This window comes from Sinohyriopsis cumingii, chromosome 14 (assembly GCF_028554795.1).
Source record: "Sinohyriopsis cumingii isolate HCF-2022 chromosome 14, ASM2855479v2, whole genome shotgun sequence".
Lineage (NCBI taxonomy): Eukaryota > Metazoa > Mollusca > Bivalvia > Unionida > Unionidae > Sinohyriopsis > Sinohyriopsis cumingii.
Genome location: NC_142974.1, coordinates 34,692,395 through 34,716,590, shown reverse-complemented (window position 1 = coordinate 34,716,590; position 24,196 = coordinate 34,692,395). Strand labels below are relative to the sequence as shown.

Sequence of the window (24,196 nt, the reverse complement as noted above, 5' to 3'; positions counted from 1 at the left end):
GAACATGAATGGAGGTATCCAGTTACGAAAGGTTCTGTAATAAGTCAAGTGACCAGCCTGAAACTAGCTAGGCATGTAGTGAAAGGAAAGATAGACGAGAAAGTGGAGAAATTAAAAGGCTTCATTTAGTCTAAGTATGTAAGAGTGGCAACATTGAAACAGGCCCTTGATAATGTAATCAAAATGAGGTGATTTGTACAAGACATATTGAATTTCACAGAGTGGTCTATTGTATATGTGTGTGATTTAGATTTTTAACGTAGCTTTAACCATTTTTCAGTCATATCGCTACGATGTCTGCAGTGTGACAGTGTAATGTTTACCCCGACCCAGAGTAGCCCCAGTTTGAAACATGTATAATCAGGTAATTCTGGCAAGCCATTGTTTGATGTTAAACATTACCGAAGGTTAGCACTAATCCATGACGTTAGATTGCCGTAGCTAGAAGTGGAGAGCCGGACCTAGGAGTTGCGAAGCCACAGATAGCCAATTATCACCTAGGTGTGGAAATGTTTATCCAAGATCAAAAGAAGTTGCCTGAAGAAGTGGGAGTGTCTTAACTTCTTTTCCCTGCAGACAGACAGACAGGTTGAACTGGCCGCTAAGACGATTGGACAGGGTCACAGCGCCACCCAATCAGAATCGAGATAGAGGAGAGACCATGATTTGGGTAGAATGAAATCTCCGCGTCTTCCGGCAAGAATTAGTTCGCTAAGAGAAATTACCCAGAGTGGAGGTTAGCGTAACTCCGAATAGCCATTCGTTATTGGCGGGAAAATCTTAGAGCAGGAAATTCCAGGTACAGAGAGCTTCAGATAAGGTCAGTGGGCTATTTGTTCGGTCTTTGTGGAATGCGACTGCATTTTAATTGTAGGTCGTATGTATACTTTATTATTACTAGAATCGTAGTACAAAGAATTACTTTGTTTTGTTAATATGTTTGCATATTGTGAAGAAATGAGTTGATATTTGTAAAGAATTATATAGCTTGCTAGCCGTCGTAAGAGTTAATATTGTAATTCGCTATTTGGGTATTTTATAATAGACTAACACATATGTTCATGTGATTATAGATTTTGCCATTGTTGAATATTTGTGTAATGTACAGACATGCGTCTGATTGTTGTCAGATTGTAGTACGATAGATTAAATATATATGTGTATATACTATCTGACGCAATGTATTGATGTCTGTATGACAATTCGCTGATACCGTGTTATTACGCCATTGTTTACCCTGCAAGAAGTGTGTGGGAATTTCGGTGTGTACGCATGCGTGACAGAAACCGTGATAGCTTATCTGATGATTAATTGATGATCTAGTGTGAGGTAAGATTCGATAAAGCATATGTTATCACCTTGTGGTTTTTCACAGGAAGCTTTGAGGGACAGACCAGTTACAGTTTGGTCCCGTAGTCTCAGATAGAGAGACGGAGGAAAGGAGAAGAAAGGAGAGAAGTCAGGAGAAGTTGAAATCTGGAAGCGAAATTGGAGGAGGAGATAGAGAGGGAAACGGAGTTGAAGGAGGTGTTAGAGGAACGGAAAGAACGAAGGAACTTCGGGAAGAAAGAGATGAGTAGATGCAAGGACGGGAAAAAATCGAACTCTCACTGTAAATCACGGGATGAATTAAGCTGTCACTTGGTCGAGGGAAAGACGAGTGATTGGAAGTTATCGTTTTATATTATCGAATTTATTCAATTGTTATTGACTGCATTTCATCTTCGTGTTCTCTATAATTTAACCGTCGGCATAGCTGACTGGGGGCTCAGAGCTGTAAATCTACCTCGTCACTAATTTAACTTTCTAACCTCACGAGCCAGGGTGGAACTTTCATCATAATTTAATTAAATTATATTGGAAGAACCCCACCCCAATGCGTGCAAACGTCACAGACAGTTTATAGTGATGTCTAGCACCGGAGCACCATGCCGCAGACATGTAGCATGATGTCCCACCCAGTAACATTATCCTGACACCAGGCCGACCAGTCGTAACACTAACCTCTTAATGATGAGCGCCAAGCGAGGCAGTTGTTAGTACCATTTCTGAAAGTCTTTTGTAAAGTGGGGATTCGATCAATTAAGAAAAGGAGAAGAAATGATGAGCATAATGCTGGAAGAAGAGGTGTAAAAGATTAAAGATAACTGGGGTAAAGACAGATTGGAAAAAGAAAACAGAAATACAAAATAGGACTTTGAAAGACTGAATCAAAACTGGATGAATGTACATAACAAATTAAGATTGATGGGACATCCTGACTGGACACCAGACGGTGAAAGAAGAAGAAAAAAGGAATAATTGAGAAAGTGAGGAGATGGTGGAAGAAGTGGAGAAAATAGAAGAAAAAATCGAAAGACCCATTTCAAGGCCACTCGTATGCTTCGAAAAGATCTGCTTTCTTGCCTGAAAATATTTTTAGTCGGTTGTATAGTTGTTTGTATGATAGATTAATATTCATCCATCTATGTCTGTATGTTGTATGTGTTATATAGGTATATGTCTCGCCAAGCGTTCTAGTTTTTTCCCCGCTCTTTGGTCACATTGAAGGTAGCCCTTTGCTACACTGTCACAAATCTTCAGTACTGTGAGGTCACCTCACCTGTTCCATTCATATTGCCCCTATACAACAAGCCCACTTTCCCTTGTCGCCATACAGACCCAGTTTTCCCCATGTTCAATTCACCTTGTCGCTAAACAGCCCAGGGTGCGCTAAAGAGTGGTGTCGCCAAACAGCCCGGTGGGTCTCTAATGTATTTTCCCATTGTCGCTAAACAGCCCCACTATACTACTTTTGATTTAAAATTAAAAACTCCCAAGCTACATATATGCGGTGTGTGAAGTCACCTACCTTATTAATGTATTTTAATATTGAAATTTGCATATGCTGCTCTCTCTCTCTCTCTCTCTCTCTCTCTCGATGAAAGTCGTTAAGGGAAATAACAATAACCCAGACAAACATGAGTGCAGCGAGGTCTTTATCATGTTTGCAAATCTTCAGATGATGAATCTAATATATGTGAAGTTTGAGAGCAAGCTATAATGCTTATATGTACATAACCGCGTAGCCTACATACATACAAACATAAACAAAACATAAAGGAATAAAATAAGAAAGTAGCAATTATACCGAGGAACTACTTTCCTTACTGATAAAATAAAAGTATGAATCGAACTTCAAGCAAAAAAAAAACAGTTTGAAGAATCTAGCAAACCAAAAGAAAGACATATGGTAACAAAATATGCAAAGAATGAATCTTTTCTCCTGACGCGTAAGGAAAATATAAACTGTATCAGATGTAGTTATGTCTATGTTCTAAAATGAAGTAAAAGCGAAATTGTTGCATTTTCAAATCAAATTCATATCAAAGTCTAAATTATATAAACTTTATTAAAAATAAGAAATAACATTGATTTACCAAAGAGAGGAAAAGAGCCTTAGCTCTCATAGTTTCAAATTTATTCCTTCGTTTTTAAAATTTGAATTTCACGTTACGTTGTCTGTGTTTACCATATAAAGCACATAACGTACCGAATTCCCATTCCATATAAAAAATATATGGCGTTTAGCTCAAGTCTAAGGTCTTGTTAAAATGCACACAGTATCACACTACGTAAATTGTCACGAAAATTTCTCTTGGAGAAAAGAAGAGGAATAGAACTCGGATATATATATATATATATATATATATATATATATATATATATATATATATATATAGACACATCACGTGGTGCAGATTGCCATGCCAGTACGTCATTCAGTGTTAGATAAATGAATAGTTTGCACTTTGAACTTAATTTGCATCAATAATTTGATTATGTAAATTATTTAGTCACTTATTAGTTCCAAAGGTAGTATTGACTACGATGAACACAATCTCACCGTCGTTATATTTTACATGAACATAAATCAAATCATTGAGAACCCAAGTATGCATTGCTATTTAGTACTACCAATACAATGGCTCATTGACACAGTTTATGCACCACTTTAACTAATGAACTTTTCAGCTTTCATTCACAACAAACATGTATTGTGAAACAATCCTCTTATATATTTTAACAGTATTGTCGTTGAGTGCCTACTGAAAATGCTTTTAAGTCTGATCTAAATAGTCATATAATGAAAATACATAATGGTTGTTTTCAATCTTGTTATGCAAGTGAACGTGCCGATTGATTCTCTTACAAGCAAGAGGAATAATGCAGATATTATATTGCTTTATACATTGCAGGAATTGTTACGGATGATAAATCCTAAATTATCACAGATATGTTTTAACTGTTATTGGTGAACAGTCCTGTAATATTACAGGTGTTTTTAATGTTATTAGCTATCGGTCATGTATCGTTACATATATTATTAGTGGTTATTAGTTAACAGTCAGTATTTTATCAGATTTATTTTATATTATATTAGTGAATAGACATCTATTATCACAGCTATATTTTACATGAGGGTTTTATCATTAAGCTTAGGTCATGTTGATTGCAATGTACATCAAAACGTGGCACCACTCAAAGTCTGACTATTTATTTGAAGGTATGTAAGTAAACTATAGGATAATAATAAATGTTATATGATCAATTAACACAAGGCGATCAACTGATGTAACGAGCGAAAAGTTTTCGATGAAGAAGGTGTGATTCGGAGATTTGAATTATAAACAGATTTCGACGCTTCAATTGCTTGAATTAAAATCAGTTCATATATCCCATACATAGCCCAATAATACATGCGTGCAACACATTAATATGTAACTTGAATCATTTGTGCATTTACCACATGAATATGTAGTTCAAGCATGCTTACATATGCCACCTGAATATATAATTCAAGAATGCTTACATATGCCACCTGAATATGTAGTTCAAGCATGCTTACATATGCCACCTGAATATGTAGTTCAAATATGCTTACATATGCCACATTAATATGTAGTTCAAACATGCTTACATATGCCACATGAATATGTAGTTCAAGTATGCTTACATATGCCACCTGAATATGTAGTTCAAACATGCTTACATATGCCACATTAATATGTAGTTCAAACATGCTTACATATGCCACATTAATATGTAGTTCAAACATGCTTACATATGCCACATGAATATGTAGTTCAAACATGCTTACATATGCCACATTAATATGTAGTTCAAACATGCTTACATATGCCACATCAATATGTAGTTCAAACATGCTTACATATGCCACATGAATATGTAGTTCAAACATGCTTACATATGCCACATCAATATGTAGTTCAAACATGCTTACATATGCCACATGAATATGTAGTTCAAGCATGCTTACATATGCCACATTAATATGTAGTTCAAACATGCTTACATATGCCACATGAATATGTAGTTCAAACATGCTTACATATGCTACCTGAATATGTAGTTCAAGTATGCTTACATATGCCACATTAATATGTAGTTCAAACATGCTTACATATGCCACATGAATATGTAGTTCAAACATGCTTACATATGCCACCTGAATATGTAGTTCAAGTATGCTTACATATGCCACATTAATATGTAGTTCAAACATGCTTACATATGCCACATGAATATGTAGTTCAAACATGCTTACATATGCCACATGAATATGTAGTTCAAACATGCTTACATATGCCACCTGAATATGTAGTTCAAGTATGCTTACATATGCCACATTAATATGTAGTTCAAACATGCTTACATATGCCACATGAATATGTAGTTCAAACATGCTTACATATGCCACATTAATATGTAGTTCAAACATGCTTACATATGCCACATGAATATGTAGTTCAAACATGCTTACATATGCCACCTGAATATGTAGTTCAAACATGCTTACATATGCCACCTGAATATGTAGTTCAAGCATGCTTACATATGCCACCTGAATATGTAGTTCAAGTATGCTTACATATGCCACATTAATATGTAGTTCAAACATGCTTACATATGCCACATTAATATGTAGTTTAAACATGCTTACATATGCCACATGAATATGTAGTTCAAACATGCTTACATATGCCACCTGAATATGTAGTTCAAGTATGCTTACATATGCCACATTAATATGTAGTTCAAACATGCTTACATATGCCACATTAATATGTAGTTCAAACATGCTTACATATGCCACATGAATATGCAGTTCAAACATGCTTACATATGCCACATTAATACATTGGACAATTATACTTCCATCTAACACAATACTATACATCCCTTTATTAAAGCATATACATTGGTATTATATAGCTAAATCACATTTCATATTCATACTCATGACGCAATCATTGTGCTCATAACTTATGCAAATATAGCCCGATCATTTATGTATGTACTGCATTAATATATAGCCCAATTATAATTTCAGCTACAGCATTAATATATAGTCCAGTCATAGTGCATATACCGTATTTAAAGACAAATCACACTGCTAATAAAACACGATATACGGCATAGCATAGTTTCTATACAAAATTATTTAAGACCTTGAAACTAAGAAGTCCTTTTTTATGATATTGATGATACAATCCTTACTTAGCATTCATGTTAGATTGCTGAAAAGAGATGATGTTGATACTAAAATATTTTACCAAATAAAATCATCCTGGCTGCTCATTTTATTAACAATATAGTTTATGCGTGCTAGAGGAAATACGGGTTATTACCCAAGAAGTGCAACAGCAGAGACAATCTTTAAAAATGCATTTATGTTGGGCACCTTTCGGGTCACCTGATCCAAAGTAAAAGCAGCAACTGTTCCTTAACTTCTCTTTTTACTCAGGTATTGTTATAAAGAATATTTTTAAGTGATAAGACCAGGATATAACATTATTATTAGGTACGCCCAAACCTTTAACACATCTAGCATATTCAACTTTGTACCATTTGCTTCTGTGTATAATTATCTACATTTGGCTACTTCTCGTACTGAGGATATGCACATTAGATTTATGTAATTTTAAGCTACCTTCATTGTTTATATATATATATATATATATATATATATATATATATATATATATATATATATATATATATATATATATATAAAACATGTTGTAAATGTACATCCAGTTCTTAACATTGATAACATGTGTATGGTTAACGTAATAGTATGTAACATCTACATTCGTAGAGTCTATCACAATGAAAAGTGTTTCCAACACTTTAGAAAATCATTTATACCATATGAATTAGAGAAATCCTAACATAAATATATGTTGTACTCCGATTTAAATGTCGTTAAAATGGGAGAACCATATCTCCAACAAACTGCTTGAAATCTGCATTAATATTAATTGAAAAGCACCGCAATGTAGGTTTTGTAACCTTTCACCTTGATATGGTGTGTAGCAAAACTTTACGGGATTAACAATATTAAAATATTTACCTAGATCTAAGAAGAAAACCGTTAGTTAATTTCCCGTCGTCAATATCATTTTAGCTGTAATCAATCACAGCGAAGATTTTGTCGGTAATCTAACTGAGATATAATTTTGTTCATAAAAAATGTCATGAAATAAGCTGAAACATGTCTTGAATTCGGTTAACAATGGTAGAACAAAGAAAGGTGGGTAATGTTATAATGCATGACTTTTAAAGGGAGATAATTCAAGCTTCTGTTAAATTATTTACAAAAGTATTTCTGCTTATGAGCATATATTAAATAGGTCAGTCAGCAAATGATGATTGTAATTTATTGGCAGCTTTAAGAGCTGCACCGACATGTCAAAGCAGGTTAACTTTGAATTCTATATGTATATTGTACAAATTGGTTTTGAAGAAAATTAATAACATTTTTGGTATGTGAATCAAAGGTTTCATTTGATATACCTTCAATCTCCGGTAGTGATGACGAAAATTATTATCGTAGGTGCATATTGCAAATGAATATGGACCAATACACTGAAATGTACAGGACAGATACAAGAAAAGCAAAACAATAGCAGGCCATTTTGGGTCTTAGAGATTAATCATAATATTTATAGGTACACAATTTGGTCTATGGTGCTTCAAGTGTCCGTACAAAAGACTGGCATATGCGTACGCATAGAATTCGAAATGAATGCAAAACAACAGTGACCACTTAAAGTACTACCATAAAACTGCATGACATAAACTTTCCAGAGGATTCAATATGAATAAATGATTTAAGGGCTATCTATCACTAACATCAAGAAATGCACGTGTATGGAAACTGTGAGACACAAATATCGATAGTGTCGTGTGACTGGAGGAGAATACTGACATGGAAATATCTGCTTCTTTGCTACAAATAAAAGTTTCTTAAGTAGGAAAAATAGATGTTTCTCACTGAGCAAAATTGGAAAGCTAAAAGTTAAGTCATCTAAAAAGAGTTTTATTCCTTGTTAAACCGTTGCAAAGTCAGTATTATATCACAATGTGCTTTACGATTGTGTTTCCTACACAAATAAACCTACTCCTCTCTCTCTCTCTCTCTCTCTCTCTCACAACACTAAATTTACAGATATGGATCTATTTTGCGAGGTAAAGGATGCCGAAAATGAACTGAGACATACAGAGACCTGAATATAGCATCGTAAAACATGGAGTTCATGTATGTTTTAACTGTAAAATTGCTAGACATTTGTTGATAGTGTCGAGTCAACTATATGGATTCATCATCGCGTGTATGGGAATTTCGAACGTAGGGAAGATTAACAGGATTGTGTTTTGGTAAGTGTGACCTAAAATATGTTTCAACGTTTGCTATGTTTTCGCCGTGATGAGACCATTGAAACTGTTAATAGAGCCACAAAGAACAAATAATACTTAAACAGGTGTAACAAAACAGCAGACATGTACGTAATCTTGAATAATATCGCCGAGAAGTTTACTATTTTAAGCGACTAACTGAATTAATTTTAAAAAGTTACATTTGATGTATGAATAAAAAGAAATATAGTAGGAATGAAACGACTCAATAAGGGACGACGAAATGTATATTTACATGACAGCCATTTTGGCTCCACTATAGGATGGTCATGACTCGTTTAGTAGAATGCTACACTTAACCGTGGCGAAATAAAATCATAACAAAATAATGTTTTCTCCTCAGAGTACTGAACGTTGTTTAAAACAATATTGTGCTGCATCTTGGATTGCGTAGTCAGTTAGTGAAATCATTAAGAGCTTCCGTCAACATGTCAATCGTTGCGGGGCTCTTAATTTGCAGATCCTTCCTGAGGCACTTGTAGAAACTTTCTGGAGCCTGGAAACATATAAAAATGTCCTAGTACGTATAACCAGGTCATGTTCGAAACGAGCATTCAAATTTTTATATTTTTCTTGCTTACCTGATTCATTATTGGAGACTGTATTGAACTTTAGACAAGTATTGTCGTACATTACAATATGATATACCTTTGTAGTGGGATGGGATCGTCTACATGTTATGATTTTCAAACTATTTACACAAGCAGACATTGAAAGTATATAATCCAGCATATATTATTGCAAGAAATTTATCTTCTGCCACATTCGCACGGTTTTTGTTTCCACACTTTATAATAATACCTGTACGATTCGGTAATTTCTTCTTAAATAGTACAAGTTCCGCGTTTCAGCAAACGAATTCATTGTTTGCACAACCTCACATACAGTTAATGTATAATGTATCTTATGTCATCTTGTTATAAATTGCAAGCCAGGCATACACATTATCCAACAAAGCTAATGCGGTTTGACAATTTAGAAGTGTCATCATATCGTTGGTAAGCATATGAATATGGGCATAATCAAGCTAGTGATAGACCTACAAGTCCTGGCACAAATGGTAATTACTACGTAACCAACTTGTCCCGCTCCTGGTGCTGTTTCTGAACAATAAGTTAAGCATTTCTGAACAGAAATGAAGAAAACAATCTGCATATATATATCAGTATATATATATATATATATATATATATATATATATATATATATATATATATATATACCACCACGTCGGCCAGTTCAGATAATTCTGTGCAACGATACGACATTCCTGTAAACATTGGATCACATGTTGTTTTTGGTCGAATATCCAATTTGTTTCAAGAAAGAACGATAGTCCTCTTATGAAGGAAGCGATATTCATAAAGTGTACTCCTTTACCGTCTTGAACTTGTAACCCAGAGAAACCTATTTACTATTTATCTTTTAGAATCATAAACAAATACATTATACAACAAATGGAAATGTATACCTGGAAACAATACAGCATTTTAATCAAAGTTTCCAATTTTACAAGAAGGTGTCCCACACGTAGTTTTATCGTCTGCCATACAATATGTCGACTTGCCGCTAGAAAGGGATTTTCAAGAAACTCCCAGGCATATAGTCTGTTTCTAAATTTTTAAAATTCTTTTCCCATAAATGAAAAGTTGTAAACACATTGCATCCTATTCATTGTTAGTTCTCTTCAGCATAATATATTTTTTTTTAAATACTGAACTTTACTATTTTGTTTTACACGATCAGTTTAGTTTGCTTAGTATATCTTGTTATTTATTGGCATTGTTACGTTGAACATTGCAAAACCGGCTATAAGCCTGACCTAATTACTCGACCGAAATACTGACAGAAACAGCCCAAAAGTAATGTATTTCATTTCCATAGCCTAATTAATAAACATTACATCTTTTCAAAGCTATGCGCAGAATAGACCGACATATCGCGAGTCACGAAAACACATGGGTGGTATGCGGTGTCCAAAATGAATATTATTTTGTAAAGAATATTATGGTGACAATTGCCTCTTTTCAAATGGTATGCAGTGCAGTATTTTATTTTCGTCAATTGGGCGAATACGGTGTGTAATTTGTTTCAGTATTGCTTCAGTATTGGTGACGGAAACCTTAAACCTTAGGTGCCCAGAAATGCCCGACAGCATATATATATATATATATATATATATATATATATATATATATATATATATATATATATATACATATATATATATATATATATATATATATATATATATATATATATATATATATATATATATATATATATATATATACATACATACATGAGCAAGGAAGATACAACAATCTAACAAAATTAAAATAAAATGGAACAATTAATTGCACATATTGACCACCAAAGACATTATTGCCAGAGTAGAGAGCATTTATATGCCTCAGAATTATGGTAACTAATATCCTGTCTCGCGACAAGGAAACAGTATTCAAAGACTCTGGAATAACCGAAATTCTAAAGCTAATGTATGCGTTCTAGCGACTTAGATAAAGGTTTCTTAGCTTTTATAGCTGAGAAACTGTAAATAACTTTACATTAATTTGGTCCAATGGAGAGTGAGGTTATTATGTCAACATAACTTACACTGGTGTTACCAAAGAAGACTTAATAGTACATGGCAATATGATTAATATGTATCGTTATACCTTGTCTTTCATTGCGATCAATCCTGCTAGGTCTCTTCCTGTCAGTTGCCCAAGCTCTTTCCTAAAAGTCAAATACAACTTCAATATTTTACATTATTTCATTACAATGTAGTTGATTTTGCGTTCAGCTCAGTGAGTGATATTGAGGCAATAAGACTTGAATAAATATTACTTTTGCAAACGTAAAATGTTTTTCTTAGCTATTTAATTTATATTAAAATGCTTCAATGCGAAACCACTCTTACGATCACAATATGACTACATCATTAGTCAGGTTATTTAGATCAGTGTACAAAATTCAAGCGATATTCAGCAGACTTGAGCCTGCTTCTCCTCTTTGGGGTTTGATCACACAGCGAATTGATTATGTTAGATAGTATACAGACCATAGCAACTTGAGTCAAAATACAAGGGGAGATAATAAATAATTTACTTAATATCGACAAAACCTTTACCAATGGCTTTTGTATAAATAAGTTTGCTCTCAACATGTTAACGAACGTTCCTGATACTTAAATAAAATGTTTATATTTGTATGTATCTATCTGGCAACATTTCTACGATTTTTATTTTATTTTATACTTTTATGTTAATGATATAAACAAGACAATTAAAACCAAGAATAATCCGTAGTAACTCTGCATGTACATATATAAACAGACAAATGTCAGTATGATATATCAATTTAGGGTCACTGAATCGCTTTCTTGTCAAACACTATACACTTCAAATATATGTCATACAATTGTACATTTGGAAAATCGAGTACAAGACTGGATTTTATATCTTAAGTAAATATTTGGGTTTAATTATGTAAATAAATTTCTTTCAAAGTAGATTGCTTTCATCTAAAATTTTATGTATAATCTATGCATTTTAGCATTATCAAGATGAAAATCTGAACGAGGAGAGAAGGAACATAACCTAATATATAAGCATAGTTTTAAATAGTGATTGTCATATATGAAGGTAGAAGTTAAGACCGGTTCCACGAGGTGGCAATCGTGTAAGTATCTTCTTGAAGTTCGGTATTTATATGTTATATGTACGATTTTCTCTGTTAATCGGCATAATGGTTCAGTAACTCTTCATAACCTTGTCAAATTGAATCACTTATCTCACTTATATAATTCTGTGAATCATACTTTTATATCAAGAAGGTTCTTAGTCATCCGTTCTATAACTTTACCAACAATGAGAGGAAACCTGGTTAAAGTCAAATGCCGCAAATACGTATATTTGTATTACTGAAATCCATTTAAGGAACAACATTTGCACTAGCTGGGAAGCTAAATTCGAAAATGATCCTGATATTCTTCGCTTCAATGATTCTGTACCTTAAAACAAGCTCCACAAGAAGTGGTCACTTAATATTATAGTGTATTGTTAAATAATAGAATATATTTTGAACATCATGTCAGCTTATCGAATACAACTATCAATCAAAATGTGTGAATGAATAAACCGTTTTTTTTATATATTTCTGTCCAGATTTGGAGTACTTCTTTCTGTTAAGTCAATAATCATATGCTTAGCTGTTTTCTCTTTAAGCTTCCAAGACAATACAAACATGCATCGTTTAGTTCGCTTTCATCTTTTATTCTCAACGCCCATTTATTGTTCTGAGGAAATCATTGCACAGAAAAACAAACGAGATATCTCTTTAGCTTTTGCTTGGCGAGAATATCCGCCATCAACATTACTAGGAACCTTATATTATGTATTATACTTTATGTGATCACAAAGTAAAAAATAATATCAGTAACGTGCCAAGTAGTATTTTTTCAACCATTTGATGAATATAAATTTTATGTAATAAGCTAGTTTGACTTAATAATATATCAGCGTCAGTTTCAAATGCTCCATTTGGTACATTAGTTTCCTACCTGGAAAGATTGTGTTTCTTTATCCAATTGTTTACATCAGTGGATGTCCAATTCCGTATTGAAATCACGGTTTCTTTTGGTGCAGAGTGTGGAGCGGTCCGGGTAGTGTCTGCTACATCTGATTCCGCCTATGACAAAATAAAATGAATTAAAAGCACTTTCCTCTTCTCGTGGGTGAGGTGCGTTTTTTTATTTATGTAAAGGTAGCAGCAAATGTGGCACCACCTTATGTTTAAATGCAAAACAAACGGAACGGCCAATATTTTTGGGAGGTTTCTGTTATAACCATACTGTAATCCTAACACGAAATGCTGAAAAGTGACCAATGTCTTGCAAAGGTGTCTGCAATAAAAGATGATGTAACTAATTTTCGGCTTGCGTTTGTTTGCCATTATATTGGGAAAAACATGTACAATTTTAGATACCTTTTAATTATTGTACTGAATGTAACCATCATTTAATTGATTTTCATTTATTTTTCCCATTGTGTGTATATATATATATATATATATATATATATATATATATATATATATATATATATATATATATGTGTGTGTGTGTGTGTGTGTGAGTGTGTGTGTGTGTGTGAGCCAGATCATACGAAATCGGGCTTTACGGCATTAAGCGAGAAACGCATTGAACCCAAATCAAAGTACGTCATAATTACTCGGAAGTGGTTTGCCATTCGCATGTCTGACTGATACTGGACTCAAGAGAAGTGCTTTGCAAATTTGTCATTGATTCTGGAGATGACACTGTATTTAGCGTGTGTTAATCCCTACTATTAAATAAATATTTCAAAACACAGACAGCATGAATAAATGTAGAGAATATAATTGTTAATACATGTATCGCTATAATTCGATTATTCTTTGCTGATCGACGAACAAGTCTGAACTTTATAAACTATATGAATATATATGATATTATGACCTACATAAACTAAAATATCTAAGAATTATTTCATATGTTTGCTATGACTTATACTGTCTATGAAAGTTTGGAGAAAGAACCAGACAAAAGTTCTGTAACGCAAAATAGTGTACAGCGCGTTGAAGAGTTATGCAGGACAAAGGAGATTATGTACAACAATGTAGATTCGGTTGTACAAACGGTAGTTTCACATTGCTATCCGAACGGACCCGGTTCAAATCCCATTGTCGCTTTTCCCACTATTTTTCGTTATTCCTTAAACTCAATGTTAAGTTTAAAAAAGTTGCAATTTTAAACGAATAGTAGATGATCAAATTAATATGTATGTCTTTGATGTTTCAATCAAGGTTTTTATGCAATGAAGGCTTGTAGAAGTTCGTTGTATCCAACAAATAATTAGAAGGTGTAATTAGGAAATAAGCCACGAATAGGCGCAACTTCAAAGTATATTTATCTTTAGGAAACTGAAGTAACAGTGTAGAGCAGTGCAAATTATTTCATTGATTATAAACTTTGTGCTTGTTTGTTTCAAAGGGATTTTTTAGAGGGCATATTCAGATAAAGCATTGTGTCATTCGGTATCATACTTTTTATTTGATGAGAAGTAGTCAAAGATATTATCGGCATATTTACATTAACAACATTTTTTTCTAGATTTTTGGGAAAATGTCCACGACCTCAAACTCAAATAAAATGAAACAAAAAAATTAGTAACTAAAAAGTGACGTTTTGAAGAAAAAATTAATTGTTTGTTGAATCTATTTGTGTTTTGTGTGTAAACTGTGTTTGTTATTTATGTAAAGGAAGATATATTTGCGGAACACTTTGGTAGGGTTCATGCATCCAACTATCATTCTCCCTCGTTACTATCTGACGATGTTGGTTTCCAGACGATGTTTTCGTAATGTGAAAAACATGCACCCCGATGACGAAGAATCCGACAGTGAGGAGGAAGTCATGAATAATAAATCTGACGACGTAGTCATTGAAAACAAACCAACATAAAACTGACGTCAGTAAAAAGATAGTACGCAATTTTATCACAAAATGTTTCAGTTGCGAATAACATCGTATTTCACGTCAGAACTAATATACAGTTTATGACTAAATTTTAAACATGAGGAGAACGCTTAAAGTTTGCAAGAGAAACCTTATGATATCGCCCAGCTGATGGAGATACTACCTAACAGTGGAATGACTCGAAGGAATATCTCGCCCAGCTCTTCAAGCCCATGCGAGGCACAGGGCACTTTGTGTATCAAAAATTTATGTCACAGAGCGTTACCGACCTCACGCACCATGTGTAATGTTTGGAAAGAATGCCTCTAATCAGAAGGAGATCCCTTAAATATTATGAAGGTCCAGGATAAGATGAACAAGCGTTCAGACCTGATGAAGAGTGCAGACATTCTCAAGAATATGTTTCAAAAATGTAACAGGATTTGTCAGCCTCTGCTATCAGTTATATCATGTCTAAGAACCCCAGAGGAGTGAGGAGCTTTATGTTGTTCTTTAGCAAACTTTTAGCTAGTCTGTGCTATATAAATGAAATATAATTGCGGCATTACATTACTATATATTTATTGTTTTCACTTGAGTATGTTCAAATGAAAAAGATCGTGTCACAGAAGAATATGTCATACCTCCAATATTCTATCCATCACATAGTTAAAGGATATACATATCAATAACAAAAGCTGCATCATACATATTGAACCTAGTTAACTAAAAGTTCAGTATTTAATCACTAGACATTGTTTCACGACATGAAACAAGATTTAATGAGACATTGCAGATAGATCTGTTTTTGTAACGAACTAAACTATTCCGTTACGATTTGAGCGACAGTACCTTAACGTCATGACGTGGCACTCTGAAACAGGATACATTTCCTCTTAAAACTATGGAAAAAAACTGACTCAATGTGCTGTTAACATTTATATTACTATAATTTCAAGACATTTCTTTATCATAAAATGGAAAATAAGTACATATCTAAATTTTATCTCATATGGCCGGTTTTCCATCTGTATTCCATCAAGTTTAATAAAAGCGAAATCAGGTTACTAATCATTCTCAAAAACACATCATTTAATCCAATAACTCATTGCTGATGTTCGCGGAAACACATAATTCCACTACATAAATCTGTTACCGAACAAGTGAGTAGGCTTGCCAAAGCCTCATCTTTTACATTTGAGCGCAGATATGACCAAAATAAATGAACAAAGTCCTAATAGGTGAAATCAAATTGTTAAAACCTTTGGCTTCAACATTTTTCTCTCAAGGATGCCGATGCTACTGCTCTGTGAATTTATTATCTACGCCACATGAGAATCATTGTATTGCTGAAATAAATTATTTCCTTCGTCAAGCGGAAACTTATTGTACTGTGCCACCTGACGGTATATTGTTTCACTTTCCGCACAATATTGCCTTATAGCCAGTCTATAAACGTAGACACTCGTCTCTACATCATTGAATGGTGCATACAAATACGCGTATAGTATATAGAATAAACATAGTGTGTTTTACAAATAGAAATATCTGATTCTCCGTCCTTTGTGAATGTTAGAATCCAAAAGGGATAAACTGATACATCGTTATACACAATGTGTCCGAATGAAAAAGGAAGCATTTTTCTTTCCTAATATTGTCAATAATAAACAAAGCGTCTAGAATCTAAATAGGATCAAACATCACACTGCATTGACCAATAATAGTAGTTAAAGGGGACGATATAGCGACAATGAAAAATACATTACAGAACCCCCTTTGGGACGATATAGCGACAATATTTTTCAGATGGGGTTGTTATATAGGGTAGCGGGTAGCGGGTAGCGGGTTAGTTCACTGGGCATGTTTAGCATCAATGTGAATTGAACATGGAGAACATAGGGTTTGTATACCGACAAGGGACAGTTGGGTTGTTGCATATGGATAATAGGAATGGAATAGGTGAGGTGACGTCACGGTACTGGACATTTGCAAAAATGTCCACCAGGCGTTCTATAAAGTGATATGTCCCGCTCCGCCAATCATTATATCCAGTTATATGTCCCACCCCGCCAAGCATTGTTTTATTCGTAGTGTCACCGCTGATCTATTTTAGCTTACCCGCCCCGCCAAGCGTTTTAGCATTTCACAGTGATATAGCGACAAGGGAAATTGAATAGGTGAGGTGACATCACAGTACTAGACATTAGCAAGGATATCGCAAGGAGATGACCTCAATCGGGCCAAACAGCAAACAGTGACATGGGGTAGCGGGTAAGTTCAGCTAGTTCAGCGGGTATCGGGTGGCGGGTAAGTTCAGCTAGTTCATAGACTATACCAATAAAACAACGCTTAGCGGGGAAGGGACTGACAGGATATAGACACAGACATATAAAACATATACAACACCTAATCTATAAAATCGACTAACAAATTTTGAGACAAGAAAGCAAATCTTTTCGAGGCATACGAGTGGTCCTTAGGGTGGGTCTTTAGGTTTCTTCTATTTTCATAGAAACACCATTATATTATCCACACACGGGAAGAGGAGAAAAAACAAACCGCAGATGTACTATCCGCACAAATGTACGCGATCCCCTACAAAACACTCTCTTTTATCCACAAAAACACACACTCTATTATCCACACAAACCATATGCGTATGCATACAGACACACAAACACACACTCTAATATCCGCACAAACGTATGCGCACGTATACAAACCCAAAATATACTATCGAAAACCCCAATATATATTATTCACACACAGGAAGGAGAAGAAAACCATAATATCTACTATCCACACAAACGTTCGCGAACGCATACAAACCCAAAATATACTATAAAAAAAACAATATCTACTATCCACACACCAGAAGGGGAAAAACCACAATATATACAATCCACATAAACGTACGCTCATTCATACAAACCCCAAATATAATATGCACACACGGGAAGGAGAAAAAATAAACACCAAATATACTATCCACACAAACGTACGCGCACACATACAAACACACACTATACTATGAACACAAACACACTCTACTATCCACTCAAACGTACGCGTACGCATACAAACCCTAATATACTATCCACACAAGGGAAAGGAAAAAACAAACTCAAAATATGCTATCCGCACAAACACGCATACAAACACACAAATACAAACACACACACACACACACACACACACACACACACACACACACACACACACACAATCACATCAGTAAAGGAGTGAGTGTTTATAATCACACTAATCCACACTCACTCAAATTGGCAACTTGAAAAGTCTCTTTTCCAGAGATTTTGTTAACTTTGAGAAGGACTGTATCTTTATAACTTGAAATACACCTGGATAATGCTGGCATCTCCCAGGCCTGACCCAACACATGCAGCGTCTACTCCAGTCCTGCTCCCAAGTTACATTTGTTCTTGGGAGCGCAAACCCCGGTTAAGTGGCCTCATCATCCCAGTCTTTACTTTGTGGGATAGTGAATACTTCCCTCTGTCTTTTGTTTTGCAGTCGGGATGATGAGGTCTTCTTATCTCTAGCACTGGTACTTGTGGCTGTAGCTGACGTTGATGTGATTGTAGTGCTGGTTGTCGTGCTGGTTGTAATGGTGTAGGCGTCCTTACCTCAGGCTTGACCTCACACAGAGGTCTCAGCATGAGTTGAGGCAGGATTTTTCTTCCTTTTCTTTCTACTTTCTCCTCTCCTCCTTTCCCTCTTCTATTCTCGTACTTTCTACAATTGCCTCCATAGCAGTTCGTCAAGGAAGCGCCTGGCATACTCCAGGTGCATTTAGAGTTCCAAGAGTTTTGTGATTCTGCTGCTCATTTGTTCACAAATGATTAATCAACGATGGATAGCCAGACTAACGAGCACTGCCACTTGTATTTGTCAAGCACGGACGTGAAGGAAAACATCCCTACGATGTTTTGTTGGGTCAAAATACTATAGAGTTGATTTAAGGGTGAGGGATAGAAAGAAATCAAAGACCATGTATCATGAGGAAAAATTTAAAACAAACGACATTTTCTATTCAAACAACAAACAACCAACAACTAACAAGAAAACAAAACAAATCATTTTTGACAAGGTTGACAACATTGTGAAGTGAAGTGAGACTTCCAATGATGGCTAAAGCTAAAGACAATAGATAACCATAATGGTCACAAAACCATCAATCTACTTTGTCATCGTTTCTAGAAGAGGGACGATCAAAATAAGTCACAAATGTTCTAAAGAATATCCAAAACTGCATCGATGAAGAAAGTACACAAAATATTGTATACACACCATCGAATCTGTGCTTTGTAATTTCACATTATTGAATCGTGTCGTCTGTGCATTTCTTCTCATAAAGTCGATGATGTCGTCTTCCAAAGGTGGCAATCCATACGAATCAAAATACTCCAGATATACTTATTTAGGAACGTAGACGGCTACCAAGTGGGTTTCTGGGAGATGACTGTCGTCCGTGTTGATGACATAAGCTTGATGGACTTTAGGTGAGCGATGAGGCAGTTGATCTTTAGCATACACGACAGGATTCCAAGAAGCAGTTTGTAAACTGTTGTTCAAAAAGTAATAATGTTCCCATGTATCCATTGTTGTGATGTCTTGTTTTCTAGTTTGTTTTTCACGGGTAATGATAAGTCATCAATTCAATCGTAACATTTTGCTTTAAAATCTCTGACAAGTAACCGTTTCTTCGCTTCTTCTCAGCACTCTTAGCCAAGACAGCTTCTATGCGATGGATCTCTGGATCCAGCAATGGAGGAGAGGAATGATAACGCAAGTCTTTATACCAATGATGCAATACGGCTTCTTCCGAGATGAGACTCCAAGCTTCGTCCAGATGCTCGTCCAAGTTTTCTTCTTGACTCAGCATCAGACATTTATCGTGTTGAATTTGACTGCGATGATCCATAGCAATCTTAATTGATCAATTCCGTAATTTTTTCTGCCAGGTGTTTGACAAACAGGAGAATAAATGTTCTTTTTCTTCTGGCCATCTGGACTTTATCACTATGATCTCTTCGTCTTTGTGTTTGGGTTCAACTTTCACGGTATCCTCCCATTCCATTTCCATAGATTCTCCACTATTCAAAGAGGGATTACAGTCTTCCATTGCTTATAATAGTCTAGAATGACTTCTCTCAAACTGTTGATTTCTATCGTATTATCAAATTCGGCATACAGGATGACGTTAACCGTCTCAAGGAGGGCATTCGCAAACTGAAGTTCTACAAGGATCTGTCCTGATATTATATAGTGGAAATGTCCCTCGTCGCTGCCTTGGTCTGGAGTGAAATCAAAAGCGTTCAAAGCGTAGCCTCCTGCATAATCTTCGTGCGTAATGCTGTGACTGGTGTTGGTTCCTAACTGTCCGGTGGCTTCGTACAGGGATAGGTACGACCTCAGGTAGTTCATCTTGACACTAAAATCAGGTTGCAAGGGTCTGGTACACATGGTCTTGCCATCGCGACTGACTTTCATATTTGACACGTTGTAGTGATGAAAAGGATTTTGACTGTGATCTCCGTTGAAGGCTGCATTGCTCACGATACCAATGGTTAATTGATTGGGTGCCTGTCTTTGGAACAGATGACCGTGGATATTGGATCATAGCCCAGTGGAAATGGTGAATGTTTTTACTTCCACGCGTCGTATCGGATACCTGGCGGTCATTCTGCTCAAAACATGACTGATGTCGTTTCCCACTTGCACGTAGAGTCTGGCTTCCTCGATGTAGGTTTTATATTCGGTAGCACCAGCCATCAAATGGAAAGCGGTACTGCTGCGATTGAGTCCCAGGCGAACACCCAAACCGTTCAGCAAATACTTCTCTTGTAACCACATGTCCAAATGAAAGCGTTCATCAGTTCTAAACTTCGGCTTCCAGCAATGATTTGACGTGCATATAATCCCTTATTGGTGCACTATTTTTCTGCCACCTCATCGAACTTGCCCGCTGTGTCAGGTTTCCATACAACGCAAGCATCCGGATGTGTGTTTTAGCTTCTTTTCTGTACGTCAAGAGATTTTCCAGGTACGCTCGATAAGGGTAATTATCCATGCTTCTGCTGACCAGTTTGTTATTCAAGTAATGCATGAAAGTGTTGTAGGAAGCTACTGCCTCATCGGCATCTAGATCGCTACAAGCCGTTTCGTTCACTTTGACTTTCAGGTACAAGTAACTACTGTTCAGATCGATGTAATCTTCGGGCTATCCTTTCATTTCAATGTCGATGGGAGCTGAGGCCGTCAAAGAGGAGATGGGATGAAATTCTACCCATTGGGATTCTTGCATCATCATTATAGTGAGTGGTATTGCAAATAGATCTAGGTTCAACTTGGAACAGGCGCAAGTCTCTCAATGCATCATTTTCTTTCTTTCTTTTTCTCTCCCTTTTTTAATAATCAAAAGCGTTTAAGTCTCGGACGGTTCTTCTTTTCTTAGTCTTTCTGGCTCTGAGAGTCGGACGGTTTCTGAAGGGGCGTTTTCGTCGCCTCTTTCTGCCTTGTCCTTGCTGTGGCATCAGGGAAGCAGAAATTTCTGACTTGGCACAGTTCAGGCCATTTATAGGAGTTTCTCGCCGATCAAAAATATCTTTGCCTGTTTGAAGCAAAACATTTTTGCCTGCTCTCAATAAAGATTCTTTACGTTTTTGTTTGTCGATTATGACATTATGGAGAAATTCTATGCCGAATGCGGAATTTTTCAAGGCCAGCAATCCTCATGTCACAACCGGTTTCAAAACGGGGGCCACCGAACGAAAGGCCGATTTTTAACATATCACCTAAACCAAGTCATCCCTGTCGAGCAACTACTCGGTACACTAAATACATGACTTACAACTCGTTAGAGAATCGTTTTCGAAAATGGAGCTTCAACGTGAATTTCACTTTGGAGAATACAATATTTTGTCCCAGATCCCCTTTTATTGCAATGTTGACAGTGTCGCAATACGACTTACTGACGTGCAAAAAGTGAGGATGTACAAATTCGCGATGAACGTGATAGGTGTTTTCTCCTTCCTCGTCAGTGACCGTGGTAGAATTCAATTTGAAAGGAATGACACGCAGTAACGGTACGGAGGTGTTTCGCACCACATTGTACTCCACCATTTCAGAGTAAACAATGATAAAATTGAGTCCTTTGTTTAGTTCTACAGGGGAATACAAAAGCCCTGTAGAAATTTATATTACTGTTGATCTTCGGGCTTAAATTCTGTGCTGCCAACTGTCGAAGTCCCAAAATTTAAACAAACTACCATTAAACATGATGAACAACGTTTTGGTATCCTGAAATTTCATCAGTAGGCGACAAGCCACTTTATGGTACTCAATATTATCACTTTTTGGGCTTTGTTCAGGGCTTTGCCAAACGCTGCCTCGACCTTTCAGCAATTGTGTCCACCAAATCATCACCTATAAAATAATAGCCTGACAGAATTTTCTCAGTGTAAATGCTTAATAACGGATTGCTTGCTGACTTTGTGTCAACAGAAAACCTGATTTTATTTATCTCTTCTTGCAATTGGAAGTTCAGGATTTCGACCTGAAAAGTGTTTTGAGTTTCAGAAACGCTTTTCATTTGTGTAGGGTAAATCCTTTCTACCAAAGCGAATTCCCAATGAGTTTCGTGATCCAATTGGATGACCTGAGATAATTTGGCCGTGTAACAACCCAAAGTATTGTTGGGAAATACCTCCATGGAACTGTCACTGTATAACATTAAGTAAAATTGGTTATTGTTGTTCATACTTTCAGAGTTCTGCTGTGCGAGGGGTAACTGGAAATCAGTGGAGTGCCTACGCCAAAAATATTGGTGTTGTGGTGGTGACTGCAGGAGTGGCGACTGACGTTGGATACAAGACTCCCGTTGTTACCGTTCGAGAAGTATTTTAGAGAAGGATTGGGAAGAAGGTAACCAATGAAACTGCTCAGTAAAATGATCCACAATTGTTTCTCACCTTGTTGTAAACTCAAATTGGCAATGGTGACACCGATGACACAATACACCACAAAGATTTGGCAGAAAAAGACTATTTGAGCTTTAGGCACACTTTCTCCACACCACACCCACAAAGGTTGTTTTTGTCGCTCATGCGTAGAAGACCTGAGTGAAGGAGTGGTTGCCTGTTGTAGTGACAGCTGAGGCTGTGTTGAAGGACATGATGCTCACTTCTTTTTATAGTTAATAACTTGCGAAGCGTCGATCCAGGAATCAAAACTGGTTGGATATCCTTTCCAACGTACTTTTACTTCTTTGACACTTTTGGGGTTCTTCGTTCGAGCATAATTTTGATGAAATACACTTCGTCTTCTTTTTTGGCAACAAGTTGTAACTCGGGCAAGTAAAACGTTCCTTTTAACACTTCCCCTTATAGACTGCAGGACGACGGACACGCACTCGTCTAGTGACGTGAAACAATTCAGTGGTCCATTTGAGTAAGTTACCTTTGTCGAAAGTGCGTTTGATTTTGCCAATGCGCACCCAACCTCCTGCTGCCAACACTCCACCTTGTTTGGGGACATTCACTGTCGGCAAAGTACTAAACAGGTGCTCAAGAACAGTCACTTCGTTGTCGGGAGTCACTTCATGGGGGTATTGGTGGGAGCACGTCCGATACTCCGGTGGTACGATTGCGATTGGTTGTACTCTTGGACCGTCGATGTACTTGAGAGTGTGTTGATGCGTAAAATATTTCCACATGCGTTCTTTTGAAGGTGCGTTTCACGATGCTGAAATATTTTTGGGATTCTCGGTGGTGAAAAAACGAATATCTCGTTTGTTTAATTCTTTTTGGAAAGCTTGGTTCAGAAATTTGGTGTCTTTGTCGGTTTGCCATCGAAGAGGGGACGACTACTTTGTTTTAACGCTAGTTTGAGGGCTCGCACTAACTCATTGCTCGA

At 36.0% G+C, this 24,196-nt stretch overlaps 1 protein-coding gene across 2 annotated transcripts in view; it reads right to left on the bottom strand.

The window, feature by feature from the left end:
* Positions 1–24,196, bottom strand: part of LOC149783553 (uncharacterized) — an 85,813-nt gene that overhangs the window by 3,933 nt on the left and 57,684 nt on the right. Inside the window, exons 8-10 of one of the 2 annotated variants that reach the window (XM_089931819.1) lie at positions 13,328–13,455; positions 11,442–11,502; positions 5,747–9,259 (exon numbers count right to left, since the gene is read on the bottom strand). In XM_089931819.1, the coding sequence (XP_089787945.1) occupies positions 9,158–9,259; positions 11,442–11,502; positions 13,328–13,455 (291 nt within the window). In that variant the 3' untranslated portion in view covers positions 5,747–9,157. Of the gene's footprint in view, positions 1–5,746; positions 9,260–11,441; positions 11,503–13,327; positions 13,456–24,196 lie in introns of those variants that run through there. The other variant, XM_089931820.1, reaches the window with a different exon arrangement.